Consider the following 14,910-nt stretch of genomic DNA (forward strand, 5'->3'; position numbering starts at 1 on the left):
CGAGTTCAGGCAGGACTGTGAAAATTTATGCATATTAGGCCCAGCTATTAAGATCAGCCAAGACTCCATGTCCCTGGCCTCTCTGCTTCAAGGGTTCAGCTCCACCATCGCCCCCTGACCCCTGCCTGCTCCACACCCTCACCTAAAATGGAAGCTCTGGCGTACATCTAAATACATCATTTTATAATTATAAATTTCAGCATTATAATGTAAACAATGTAGAAATAACAAAGCTTTTAGTCTTGCTCCATGAAGACTCATTAAGAGTCATTTCTATTTGGTTCAGGTTTAGAATCTTTATCAAATACTTTAATTTTAAACAATTGGCACTCACCTGTGGTGCTCACCAGGTATTTTGATTTCACCACATAAGTATCACCTTCATGAAACTGCCCAATGCTCTGCTTGGGTAATCTACTATAGTCAAATTCAAGTATGTGCCACACATCAACTGAGAGGCTGGTGATCTCAAACTGCCTTCCATCTTCTCCCTCCACTATTCCATAGCCACGTCCAATATTTAATCCATCTAGCGTTGTCCCAACGGGGGCTAGAGACTGAGGAATCATCAAGGTAACATCATATGGTTTAAGATCAATCCCATGCTCCTGCTAGAAGACAAGAAGAAAGACTGTAAATTGATAGCCAAGTGAATTTAATCAGCTAGCAAAATCTGAACTGTAAATTGGACTTTAATAAAAAGACCAATCTGAAAAGAGATAAAATTCAATACTTCTCTTTCCTGCAATGTACATTTCCCAAACCAGTTTAAAGGGTTTGGTTCAGATCAGTCTGTACTACAATCTACTCCTCTTAATTCAAAATTACGGAATTAAAATGGGTTGACAATTACACTGCTAGGCCCAAATTCCTAATTTGCTGCTATTTATGTTGCTCAGTTCAAATTATTGCACAGTTCATTTTATTCAGCACAAAAACAAACTTTGAATTATCAGCAGACTACATTTGATAGCCATGAGATTTTGAAAGTTACATTTTCTTTGAAACAAATTATGCGTCACTTTAAAACTGACAAATTAGGGAAGGATTTGTGATGGGTTACTGGTGATAGGTAGGAAATAATCACATACCACCCAAACGCAGTTACAGTTAACCCACAATGAAATTAACATGCTGCCACACTAAAGGAAATAACAATAGTCTGTCAAGGATTTAACTCAGCTTGCCACTGGGACTGAGTGCACATATGAAAGATTAATTTACACCAGCTTCACAATGATGGAAGTAAAGAAAGTTTAATTAAAACTTTTGTGGATTTAAAACAATAAACTGAATAGGCTGGTACAGACTCCGTACAAAGCCGGTGCTAAAATAATGCAGCTATCCAGATCCTGTGCACAAGATCCTGTTGATGTGACTTCAACTAAAATCAGAAAGTATGTGTCCTCATTCATTCACTGCGCCACTTTGATAATCAATAGCATACCATCTAGGTGGGGTAGAGGAACAATGGGATCTTTAGAGTACAAATACACCAATCACTAAAAGTTGCCACAGATCAACAAGACCATTTAGAAAGAAAACAACCAAACACCAGGCTTTATTTCTAGAGGGATATAATTTAAAAAGTTATGTTAACCTGTATCGAACCTTGGTTAGACCACACTTAAGAGCACCGTGTTCAGTTCTGGTTTATAAAAAGGATGCAGAGGCACTGGAGTGGAGTGAAAAGATTTACAAGGATGCTACCAGAAATGCCTGGGTGTACACATATCAGGAAAGGAATGACAAGCTGGGTTTCTTTTCTCTTGAAAAAAGGCAGCTGAGAGGTATTTAAAATTATGAAAGGTTTTGGTAGGGTGGATACAGAGAAAATGTTTCTTCTTATAGGGGAGAGCATAATGAAAAGGCCAACAATTTAAGATAGTCACCGAGAAATCCAATAGGGAATTCAGAAGATACTTCTTCACCCAAAGAGTGGTGAGAATGTGGAACTCACCACCACGGGGAGTGGATGAAGTGAATAGTGTTGATGCATTTAGGGTGAAACTAGGCACGCATATGAGCAGGGAAGAGAATAGATAGTTGCAATGGTAGATTTAGATGAGAAAGGGCGGGAAGAAGCGCAAGTGGAGCATAAATACCGACATGGACTGGTTGGGCTGAATGGCCTCTTCTTATGCCGTATATGCTATGTAACATCTACACAGGTAAATCTTTAATGGATTCAGATTACACTTCTAGTTAATGGAAAAAATGAATTAGGGTGGGATTTAATGTAAATGATCATATTGCATGTTGCTTTAAGCAGTGATAGCTATAGCTTCCTTATTACTATAGTATCAGATCCATGGTATCACCCTGATGAATTTACAGCTTTAACATGCTTTCTATACTGAGGGTTTGTTGCAATTTCAGAAGTGCTGTCTTTCAGATGAAATGTTAAACCCAGTCTTTCCCCTCAGGATGACATAGAAGAAGAGCAGATGAATTCTCCCTGTTGTCCTGGCCAATATTTCTCTCTCAATCAAGTTACTAATACAAAATTTCTGTTGTTTGTGAGACCTTGCTGTGCGCTAATAGGTTGCTGCATTTCCTACAACACAACAGTGACTACACTTCAAAATTACTTTATTGGCCGTGAAGCACTTCGGAATGCTGAAGTTGTCAAAGACACGATATAAATGCAAGTCTTTCTTTTCTTTCAAAACTGCACACACTACTCCAATTGTGATCTAACAATTGTCTTTTATAAATTTATCATAGCCCCTTTGGCCCTTATAATCTGCTCATATTCCTCAAAGCCATAAGTTCGAATGGCTTTTGTTATGGCTTTATCTATAGGCACTCATTTTAAAGAATTATATTTTGAGCACCACTCCCCCCTCTCCATCCATCCACACCCGGCAACATCCCATTTCTTGCTTTTCTCTCAAAATGCATTATTTCGTACTTCTTCACATTTTTCTTCTCTTAAGATATCACAATACCGGAGTTATCACTGAGTCCTCACATCCACCACTTCCCAACCACTTTACCAATCCAAGCATCGTTCATTAATCCATATCCTTGGTTTTCTGACTGTAAAATATCTAATACTTTTCTCTAATGTATGCATACATTTCCTGTGAGGCGGCTTATTGAATTCCTTCTGAACATTCATACACACTATATCTACATGATCCTTTTTATCTTTATGATTATTCACTTCTTACTTCAAACGCAAAAGCTGATTGCAAGTTCAAATGTGCTGCGGTGGAGTCAACATGCAACTCCAGCCCATCAAAATCAAATGCTGACTCTTAGCAGGCCAGAAAGAGTGGCATGTTGGTCAAATATTTGCATCGTCCTAACAAGAATCACAATTAAGATGTATTAATCCTATATAAACAAACTAGGGCCCACTTTCCCTCTCTCACCTTCTTACACCATTTCCAATTTGCTATAGTTTGTTAATTCAGTGAATGCTGCAGAAGAAAGCTCCTGTTGAGCATAAACAGTATTGGGCTGACTGGCCTGTTTCTGTGCTGTAAACTTGATGCAGCATATACCAAATCGTGTGTTCCTATCGAGACTGACATCAGTAGATTCTGGTTGGTTAAGGCTATCAAGGGATAACGAACAAAGGCAGGTAAATGGAGTTAAGGTATGTATCATCCACCATCTAACTGAATGGCATAATAAGCTCAAGGATCTGAATGACCTACACTCCTGCAACTATTAAGATTGTGCAAATTATTATTGCTGAAAAAAGAGAAATGTCGAAGCTTTTCATCTTGCACTCAACAGGACACATCATAAGAATACCAATATAAGGGGAAAACAACAATTTATACTGTATGTGAAGATTGGTTGGCAAGTGGACTCTGATTGGTAGAGACATTGCCATGGAGAATGCACCAGTGATGGTGAGTGACAGTTAACTGCCAAGCATGTTTGAAATTTAAACCAGGCAGTTTGACCCTGATTGGTCAAGGGTATTGCCCTGAGAAATGAATGAGTGAATGGCTGTCACTTACTTTGTTTAGCTGAAATTATTTATAAGTTCGAGGAAAAGGTTTGTAAAGTGAAAAGGTTTGTGAAAAAACAAGTTTCATGAGGTTTTGAACTTTGGTCAAAACTAGATCAGTTGACAGACCTAAAATATTCAATGCCGCCAGTCTATCAAGTTTTACATATGACTACAGGTGCTTTAAAAAGCAGAAAAGATTAAAGCTTTTGCTTCGCTAATAGGGTAACCAAAAGAGCTGCACCTTCTGCTCCTCTTCAACTCCAGTTTTTTGTGAGGGCTTCTTTGATTCTAGCCAGTCCAGGAACTTTTCCTTAAACAAAATAGTTTCATTATGCTCTGTCAGCCTGCCAAAAATTGCCCAATCAGGACGACCTTGACCTTTCCTACATGTGGAAAAAAGCAAGCAGCTGGTTAGGATTAACACTTGGCATCTGACATCTTAACACATGACTTATTGTTCAAAATGGAATCGTAGCCAAAGAACTAGATAAAGGAAATAAGTTTTTAAAACTTACTGCTTCATGTAATAAGTGGTAGTTTCATACTTGTTAATTGGAAAGACATATACTGACACACACATATCCCAAAGTACTCTCTCCATTTAATGGAATACAATGGTATTTTTAGCAGGATATTCAACAACATTTTGATCACCATGAAGATGAATAAGTAAAGTATTTCACCCCATTGGGCTGCTCTGGAAATACTTGTGCATTTTGTGGTGGTTCAATTGAAAACAAAGCAGGGGGTGGGGGTTTGCTTGTGTGACATTAAACAAGCCTTGTGGAGCTGCCCACCCCTGGAAACTTCATCGTTAGTAACAGATCTCTTTTGCAGCAATAAAATTGAAGTTTCAATTTTAAAAAATCTATCAAGAATAAATTTATTTGTGTGTGTATATATATAAATAAAAAATTATGTGGAAGGAGAATAATTTTCAACAAAATGTAGTAGCTTTTGCTTTATTTACTCTTTAATATAGTTTTACTAACAAATAACTGTCCTATATTATAATGGAATGCATAGGCTCGAACATACTGTTTCACTTTTACTTATTCGTTCATGGGATGTGAATGTTGCTGGAAAGGCCAGAATTTATTACCCATCTCTAGTTGCTCTTGAGACCATACACAGAGGCACCACACTTGCAGGGGTTCATATATTCGCTACCAATATGCCACCCTCTCAAGGATATAAATCCCTTTTTCTTCTCTGTACAGGTTTCCCATGTTCTCTTGTAGCAGAGCAGATAACAGCCTCCACCAAATGTAATAAATTGGTCATCAGGTGGTGAACAATAAAAGACCAATAACTGGTCTTCCCCTAAATTTGTTTTCCTCCCCAGTAACAGGGGTCCAATTTTTTCCTTATTCTGTGATGCAACACATTATTGTTGGGACTCACTTTACTATCTCTCAAATATTTATATGTTGCATCTAATAACTGAAATATATTTTTATGATATATCAATTTATGGTACACTTTATTACTGCGTTGAGTATTTCACTTTTTTGTAAGGAGTGGCTTTCTTTTTATTCATTCACAGGATACGGGCGTCACTAGCAAGGTCAGGATTTATTGACCATTCCTAATTGCCCTTGAGAAGGTGATGGTGAGCCATTTCAGAGGGCAGTTAAAAAAGTCAGCCAATTTGTTGAGAGTCTGGAGTTACATATAGGCCAGACCAGGCAAGGATGGCAGATTTCCTTCTCCAAAGGACACTAGTGAACCAGATGAGATTTTACGACAATCCGGTGGTTTCATGGCCACAATTACCGATACTGGCCTTTGATTCCAGCTTTCAAATCTGCTTCACAATGATAGGAAGAGCTGACATTGAAGGATCAAAAAGAGACGTTGCTATGAATGCTTACCCGCCACAAGCCAGTCATCCTTGTGGTAACTTTTCTGACATCTCCTACTTAAAACCAAAAAGGTCAGGAGGATTGTTGATCCTTTGTTGATTCAATGTATTGAATTTATATTCCCGAGGTATTGAACGCACGTTTCCGGGTCACTAGTCCAGTAACATAACCATTAAGCCACTGAACCCATGCAATTTTACAAAAAGTTACTATTAACTTGCCGAATCTACTGCATAATAAAAGTGCACACTATATAAGCTATACTTGAAAATCCTTTTATGAGCTCAATGACTGAAGTTAGAAAAACAATTTTCAAACATTGATTTATTAAGTTACAGTAGATAATAAAAGGCCGAATTAACAAAAAGAAACTAAGGCCGTTTAAAGATACTGTAAATGATTAGTTTTATGTAGTCATTACAGCAGATAACAGTTCATGCATTAATTACAATGGATGTAAGGTAGCCAATATCTCATGAATCAAATAAATTTCATGTATATTGAAATATATTAAGCTTTAGCTTCTCTAAACTTATTATTTCAGTATTAATCCATCAATTAGGAGGTATACCTTGTCATTTATTAGTTATTAGTTTGTAGAAACATGTAAAAAAAGTAAATTAAGGATTTATAGGAAAGCATAAAATGATAAAATACAAAAATGGTATAAACTGAAATTTAGGAGCTAACAAATAGCAACGTTTAGGAACACAAGAGTTTTTCCAGCTTGTAAGGGCAAATTCAAACAGTAGAATGGCCCCCGTTTGGCTCATATCTAAGCAAGCGGGCCACTAACATGCCCCTCGGTCAATAATTTTGTGAATAGTCCATCTTAACTTTAGATCAGAATAAGCCAGACTTTGAAAGGAAGACAGACTTTTCCAGTGCCATCAAACGTGGACAAGTAAACGCTAGTCCATTGGAAAAGAGGAAATGTGGTTATTGTGCATCTCCAAAGGAATTGAAGAAAAGAAAGTACATATACATTTACTTTGGGTACTATTCAGAACTATCAAACTATGCTTCATCACCTTATACAACCTCATTCTAAGGTTTTCCCCAAACCCCCAACTATAAAAAAGTTTAGATCAGTAAAGATACAGGGATAAATTTGGTGTACCCAGTGCTCTAACTAAGTGCAGATCAATGAACTGGGGCAACAATGTTGAAGCCCCATCTTTGGCCTGTGTTGTGGGTACTGAATTCACCATATATTCTGTAGTTATTATCCAAACAGAATGCCCCCCCACCCCCATCCAATCGCACCCCATCTCCCCCAACCCTCCCATCCCTCTCTTAAATTCCCAAATTGTCACTTTATTTGGCATAGTTCCATAAGATGCAGGCAAATTTAGGGGACATTTATCATTTTATTCTTCCTAATTTTTGTCAAATGGGCATGGAGAGAAAGGAGCAAGAGTGGACGTTTTAGCCCCTTAAGCCTGATGTAAATAGTTAAAAGGAAGGATGGAAAAGTTGACACCAAAAATGGTGAATTTGATGGATCAAGTGGCTTCAAATATTACAATTGTTTGCTGTGCCAACTATGGTTATTACGGCTGATTACATACATAGTATGCTGTAAACTGCTAGTGTAAATCAAAGCTACCTTGGTATCAAAGGATTGCATTCGCCTGGATCTAAAGGGTTGATGTCACAGTTTGTGTAGTCAAAGGTACCATTCCATAAATGTTTTGCCAATTGGAATGCCACTTTTCGCTGTGCGAGTGTGACCTCTTTTCCATGCCACACATACACTTCACTGCCAAAATCGAACACCAGCACCTATGAAAAATAATCAACAGTTTCAGGAAATTGCATAAAAGTTTATATGAAACATAGCTAGGGAGGTAGCACAGTTACACCCTTAAGAAGCTTAATACATGTTATACAAATCAAAATCACCTCCAGCTCAGTCACCGAATTGTGGTCAGCTATCTGATCTCAGCTGGAACAAAAGATGGGCATTCATTTGTCTCAGTGTTCTCTGGCTCTCCGTGGATGGGAACAAGGAAAGGAAATCAACCAGGATTCTCATTCAGTGATAGTTCAGTGAGTCCTGATGGTATGGATATATTTCAACACTGCAGATAAGCATGTATAGCTTGGATGTGATGCATCCCTTTCTTCAATCCCCAGCCAAACAACCCTTTCATACTTGACTGTTGAATTTTACACCTGAAGAACAATCTCTCGAGAGGCTGATAGTGTGCGCGCAGTCACACTGTGCCAGTTACTTCCATGGGCAATGGGAAGAACAATGCTGGAAGACAGAAATCAGCTTTCTGCTTCACTGGTATTAATGCCAATAATTTAGTATGTGAAATTCAATTTAAGAAAGACAAGCTAGACCAGAATAACATTCAAGAACGTTTTGAAAAGTTTTTAAGTTTTAACATCTTCAGCCATCTAGGCTCATGCCTTGGAATTCCCTCTTTACATTTCTGCCACTCTTTCCTATTTCACAAACTTTTAGCCACCTTTCAAATGTCTCCTGTTTTGGCTCAGCATTCCATCTTGCCCTGTGCCCTCGCACGCTGGTACTTCTGCAAATCAGCTGGAGACTTTTTTGGGGTGTTAAAAATGTCACATCATTGCAAGTTTGTATGTGGTTATAACAGCCTAATAGTTATGTTACTGGACTAGTAACCCACAGGTTATGGGTTCAAATCTTAGTATAGCAGGCTGTAGCACCAGAAAATGACCATGAAAGCCACTGAATTATTGTAGATATTCATATGGTTTATTAATTTCCTTCAGTGAAGTTAAGTACCACCTTAGCTGCCCTACATGCATTCTACAATTCTACACTAATACTAGGAATTGGCAATAAACACCACAAATGAAAAAAAAAATCATTGAATTTAAAACATAGAGAAATATAATGAGCTGAGTGTTATCATTTCTTGCTCCAGCTCTTCTATTACTTCTTCTCTCTTACCCTTGCCCACCCCCACTATCTGTCTCTTCTAAATGCAGTAATTCAGAGAAATTTGATTCCAAAAGTGCTGGCAGTCCTCAAATCTGTAGTCATTCTTCACTTATGAGCTAGGTTGTATTTGTCAACAGTTTAGGTAACTGCACAAGACATCGCAATCAAGTTGCATCCTGATATATCCACACAACCATACTTATTGGCATGGTCACTGAATCGAAACACTGAATTTCTTTTTCCCTTCTTTCTCCTTAGTACAACTGTTGTGGCCATATATGCATCCTGGCTGAGATCAAGTTCAATACAAATAGCGGATTAAACTCTGGACCATCCTGATCTGGTCTGGCACCATGCAATGTATTTACCAAGTGATTTATTACAGGATGCTCCTCTATTGGTTCATCTGACAAATACTTACATCTTTTGAATTAAGCAAAGAGCAACGTGGTATCTTTCCCCAGAAGTCATCATCAGGGACTAATTTATCGTCTACTAGACGATAAATACAGTTGGTTTCTACTATTGCACTTTCATACAGTTCATCTTCATCTGGATTTCCAGCACCTGCAAAGTAAACAATGCAGTTTTATTAGAAATGCATCTCCCTTGAGCATGTAACTTGCCCTGAACTTTCAACTTTCTCTAGCTTCTCTCCTATCTCCCCTCCTGCCAACTCTACACTCATCTTGTCCATGAGATCCACCTCCTGCTCTCTCGACTCTATTATCACTAACCTGCTGACCAATACTATTTACCTGTAATGATTCACTCTATGAATAAATCTATACTGTAAAGATTGGCTTGACTAACCTAATTGAATATTTTGATGAGGTAACTGAGAAGGTTGATGAAGAGAATGCAATGGATGTTGTCTATCTGGACTTTAAGAAAGTTTGGCAAAGTAGCACATAAAATGCTCGTTAATAAAACTGTAGCTCATGGAGTAGGAGAGTCAGTGTTAGCTGGGTAAAAAATTGGGTTAAGAACAGAAAACAGCGAGTAAATAGTTATTTTTCAAACGGGAGGATGAAAGAGAGTGATGTTCCCAAGGTCAGTGCTACGACCACTTTCTTTTTAGATAGATATAAATGGCTTGGATATTAGAATGCAGAGTAATATTTCAAAATTTGCCAATGAAAGCAAACTTGAAGGAGTGGTAAACAGTGAGGATAATACTAATTGGTTGCCACAGAACATAGATGGGCTAGCAGAATGGGCAAACAACTGGCAGATGGTATTTAATACAGGGGTGTGAGGTGATACATTTTGGAAGAAGGGATAGGGACAGGCAGCGTTCTAAAGAGTATGCAGGGACCTGGGGGTGCATGTGCAAAGGTCTTTGAAGGTGGCAGAACATATTGAGAGTGAGGTTAACAAAGCGTATGTGATCTTGAACTTCATCAACAGAGTGCCTTGACATCAAGGCAGCATTTGATCAAGTGTGGCATCAAGGAACCCTAGCAAAACTGAGGTCATGGGTATCAAGGGGAAAACCCTCCGCTGATTGGAGTCATACCTAGCACAACGGAAGATGGTCGTGGTTGTTGGCAGTCAATCAGTTCAATTCTGGGGCATTGCTACATGAGTTCCTCAGGGCAGTGTCCTAGGCCCACTCACTTTCAGCTGTTTCACCAATGACCTTCACTCCATCATAAAATCAGAACTGCGGATATTTGCAGATGATTGCACGATGTTCAGCACCATTTGTGACTCCTCAGATACTGAAGTAGCCCAAGTCTATATGCAGCAAGACGTAGCACTGATCCCAGTGGCACACCATTCATTACATCCCTCCCAATCAGAAAAAGACCCATTTATGGTTACCCTCTGTTTCCTGTTAGCTAGCCAAACTTCTTTCCGTGCCAATATGTTACCCCTTACACCATGAGCTTTTATTTTCCACAATAACCTTTGATGTGGCACCTTATCAAATGCCTTCTGGAAATCTAAGTACAATACATCCAACGCTTCCCCTTTATCCATAGCACGTGTGACTCCTTCAAAGAAGTCCAATAAAGAGGTTAAACATGATTTCCCTTTCACAAAGCCATGTTGACACTGCCTAATTGCCTTGAATTTTGCTAAATGCCCTGCCATAACATCTTTAATAATAGCTTCCAACATTTTCCCTATGATAGATGCTAAGCTAACTGGCCAGTAGTTTCCTGTTTTCTGTCTCCTTCCCTTTTTAAATAAAGGAGTTACATTACTATTTTCCAATCTGATGGCATCTTCCCTGAATCCGGGGAATTTTGGGAAATTAAAACCAACACATCAGCTACTTCACTAGCCACTTCTTGAGATGAAGTCCACCAGGACCCAGGGGTTTGTCAGCCTGCAGCTCCAGCAATTTGCTAAGTACCACTTCCCTGCTGATTTACCAGAATGATTCCAGGGATGGGGGATTTTAGCTACAAGGTTAGTTTGGAGAAGCTAGAATTGTTCTCTTTGGAACAAAGTAGATTGAGGGGAGATTTAATAGAGGTGTACAAGACTCTAGATCTGAAAAAATTTATTAATTTTGCTTCCAATTTCCACTCCTCCATCATTTTCACGTGGTCCATCACTGACACTTCCCTTCCCTTCCTTGACCTCTCTGTCTCAATTTCTGGTGATCTCCGACAAGATTATGACTGGTTTAGGTAAGGTAGAGAAGGAAAAACTAGGGGGGCACAGATTTAAGATGCTGGGCAAGAGATTCAAGGGCAATATGAGCAAGATTTTTTTATGCAGCAAGAGGTAATGACCTGAAACACTCTGCCCACGAGGGTGGTAGAAGCAGACAATCAATGATTTCAAAAGGAAATTGGATGGGCACTTGAAGGAAATAAACTTTCAGAGCTAGGGGGATAGAGCTGGGAAACGGGACTGGTTGGAATACTCCATGGCCTCCTTCTGCACTGTAAATAACTGTTATGACATGGCATCACATTTGGGGAGCGCCAAGAGGAGAATAGTTAGGAGCGAAAATAACTTTTTTCTAACTTTTAAGTGTGCACATAAATGATTCTTACTTCTGCTCCTAGTGTCACTATTTTAATCAGTTCAAGAAAATACATACATGCTCTAATTTTGAAATACATCTTTAAAAAGGTGTACATTGGTAAGATTCAATAAACTTATAACAGCATTCATATCCAAAATTCACAGCAGCTATAACTACCTTGGTAGCTTGACTGTCCACCCAAGAGTCTCCAAAAGTCTTTGGCTGTTTTGGTATGGCTGTTAATTCCTTCTTCTATTGTGGCCACATATGGTGCTCTGCAGCCAAGGTCCCTTTTAGTCTGAATAAAAGCTGCCAGTTCTGAAGCCTGAAAACAGGAAAATATTGAAACGTACACAGGCACAGTATTATTTGATACAGTACATTTATTGAGCGTATTAGCTGGAGATGAAAGATTTGAACAAGAAAATAAATCTAGCGGGTAGTTAGATTTTACTGTATGGACACTTCTTGCTCAATGTATTAGCACACCTTGGAATCCTCATCTTCTTGTTTGATTCAGGGCTGCAGTGAAAATAATCTCCAAGGATATTAAATCAGATTCTGTTTTACTACACATTTCATTCATTCTCTTTGTGTGATACACTTCATTCATTCTCCTTTACGCAGAGATGAAAAGAAAGACTGTAAATTGGGGGGGGGCGGAGGAGTTAGATAAAGGCGTTTATTTTTTCTGAAACGTTCATCGACAGATCTCCTATGTAATTGCCAGTATTTTCAGTTTTTATGTTCCATACAGAATTTGGTCTCAAAATTAAAATTGCTAATGCAAAAATAAAACATGAATTGACTAGATGAGGTATGACGTAGCTGATCTCATGACTAAAGAATTGTCAGTTTGTGGTATGTTACGTATATCAAAAGTTTGAATATGCTTCTTTGTGACCAATAGAAAAGATTAACAGACATCATTTCATGAGCAGTTAACCTGATACGCAAGCACACAATTAATACTTTAGTATTTTGGAGACTCCTGCATCAAATGCAATGCACTAGCTGAACATTCTACAACATTTCTTCACTGTAACTGACTTCATCCCTGTCTTCTTTTTCAAACAATTGTTTACAAAAGCGTAGCAATCACACTGAAGTGCAATTTGTATTCCAATCATCTCATAAAAATCTTGGCCGAATTCTAACTAAAAGTTGGATGAATTAAAATAAATTCACTGAAATTCCTGGAATATACTTGGACAGCTTTGGCAGCCCCAATGTGTTCATTGCTTTATTTCTTGCATCTTGTACAAAGGAAATGTGACAAAAAGAGTGCACTTCTGTTCACTGTTCTGTGTTTCTCCTTTCAAATTTGTAATGCATCTGAACTTTGCTTCTTACTGACTCCCACAAGTGCTTTATCCTGAGGAAGTTTTTGCATCCTGTTAAGTACGTTGGTCTTTTCACAGCCTCTAAAAAGACAGGAAATCTAGATATCCAGATATGCCACCAAACTTGTGGAATACATGACTTGTGAGGTTATGCCTCACATAAACATCTGGCAGGAAGTACTGTTTATGGTATATTCTGACATTTTCTATGACCTGCACTATAATTTACTTTCATGAAAGAAGCTCACAGAAACTGAAGTTCTAGGAGGATAGAGCACGAAGTTTGTTTGCACAGACGCTTACTGAGTGATAGACTGACCTTGGCTTTTTCGATGACATTGGTAAATTCTCCTGTCCACAGGAAACAGTGCTGAGGAGCTAGCAGCAAGAAACAGTCTCCACTATTCAATGATGATGCTCTTGGTTCCACCAACCTGGTTTGAATATGCCTTCGTCCTAAGAAATAAATTTAGGAATGCATGTTCAAATCGTTGAGGTACAGTATAATGGCCCACAACACAAGAATAAATTCACTGTCCAGAAATGTTTTGCCTGGTGGCTTGCAACTTTGGGCCCGATTTTAACTTTGTAAGTGAACGAGTGGGTTTTGAGCGAGTTAAAATCAGGCTCTTTGACTCCATCAAATTTAACTACACTTTTTAAGAATGAAAATAAGGAAACCTAAGTAAAGGTAATGTTTACATTCTGTATTTATAGCACTTTGTTCATTACATTCTTAATTTTTAAATAAATGGCTCTTGGGCTGAATACTTGTGTTCAAAGTAGAAGGTGTTGGCGCTGCACATCCACCTTGAATGATATAGAAGAACATAAGAAATAGGAGCAGAAAGCGGCCAGTTGGCTCCTCAAGTCTGCTCCACCGTTCAATACGATCATGGCTGATCTTGTGTTTCGAATTCCACATTCTCATCTACCCCCAATAACCTTTGATTCCCTTGCCTAACAAGAATCTATCTACCTCTGCCTTAAAAATATTCAATGACCCCACCTCCACCGCCTTTCTGAGGCAGAGTTCGAAAGTTGCACAACCCTCAGAAAAAATTTCTCCTCATCTCTCTCCTAAAAGGGTGCCCCCTAGTTCTGGATTTACTCACAAGAGGAAACATCCTTTCCACGTCCATCTTGTCAAGGCCATTCTGGATCTTATATACTCCAATCAAGTCACCCCTCACTCTTCTAAACTCCAGTGGAAACAAGCCCAGTCTGTCCAACCTTTCCTCATAAGACAATCCGCTCATTCCAGGTGTCAATCTAGTAAACCTCCTCTGAACCACCTCCAAAGTATTTACATCCCTCCTTAAATAAGGTGATCAAATATGCACATGGTATTTGAGATGCAGTCTCACCAATGCCCTGTATAACTGAAGCATAACATCCTTACGTGCATACTAACTTTTTGTGACTCATGTACTAGAACACCTAGATCCCTCTGCACCTCAGAAATTTGCAATCGTTCTCTGTTTAAGTAATACTATGCTTTTTTATTTTTCCCGCCAAAGTGAACAACTTCACATTTTTCCACATCATACTCTTCCTACCTATCTGTGTGTCAATATGATTGATAGAAAAAGTCAGGTATGGTACAGGCCAGTGGAAGAGTAAAGGTCTTTACTAATTTGCCTCAATATCAACTTGCTGGTAATGACTATTAGGAAATCTGTACAACTTATTAGCTAGCTTTGTAGACTCAGACTGTTACTTTGCCCCAAGTTACGGATAACACTGTGTCTACCATGAACTCAAATTCATTTTATTTAATACTTGCAGGTAGAGATGAACATTTTATT

General features: G+C 38.6%; 1 protein-coding gene across 1 annotated transcript in view; it reads right to left on the reverse strand.

Moving 5' to 3' along the window:
* svila (supervillin a) overlaps positions 1 to 14,910 on the reverse strand; it is a 231,578-nt gene that overhangs the window by 28,308 nt on the left and 188,360 nt on the right. Inside the window, exons 26-31 of the mRNA XM_078537730.1 lie at positions 13,422 to 13,558; positions 11,937 to 12,084; positions 9,192 to 9,337; positions 7,448 to 7,623; positions 4,215 to 4,356; positions 335 to 611 (exon numbers count right to left, since the gene is read on the reverse strand). Coding sequence (XP_078393856.1) covers positions 335 to 611; positions 4,215 to 4,356; positions 7,448 to 7,623; positions 9,192 to 9,337; positions 11,937 to 12,084; positions 13,422 to 13,558 — 1,026 coding nt within the window. The remainder of the gene's footprint in view (positions 1 to 334; positions 612 to 4,214; positions 4,357 to 7,447; positions 7,624 to 9,191; positions 9,338 to 11,936; positions 12,085 to 13,421; positions 13,559 to 14,910) is intronic.

This window comes from Cetorhinus maximus, chromosome 3, assembly GCF_964194155.1.
Source record: "Cetorhinus maximus chromosome 3, sCetMax3.hap1.1, whole genome shotgun sequence".
In the NCBI taxonomy this organism is placed as follows: Eukaryota; Metazoa; Chordata; class Chondrichthyes; order Lamniformes; family Cetorhinidae; genus Cetorhinus; species Cetorhinus maximus.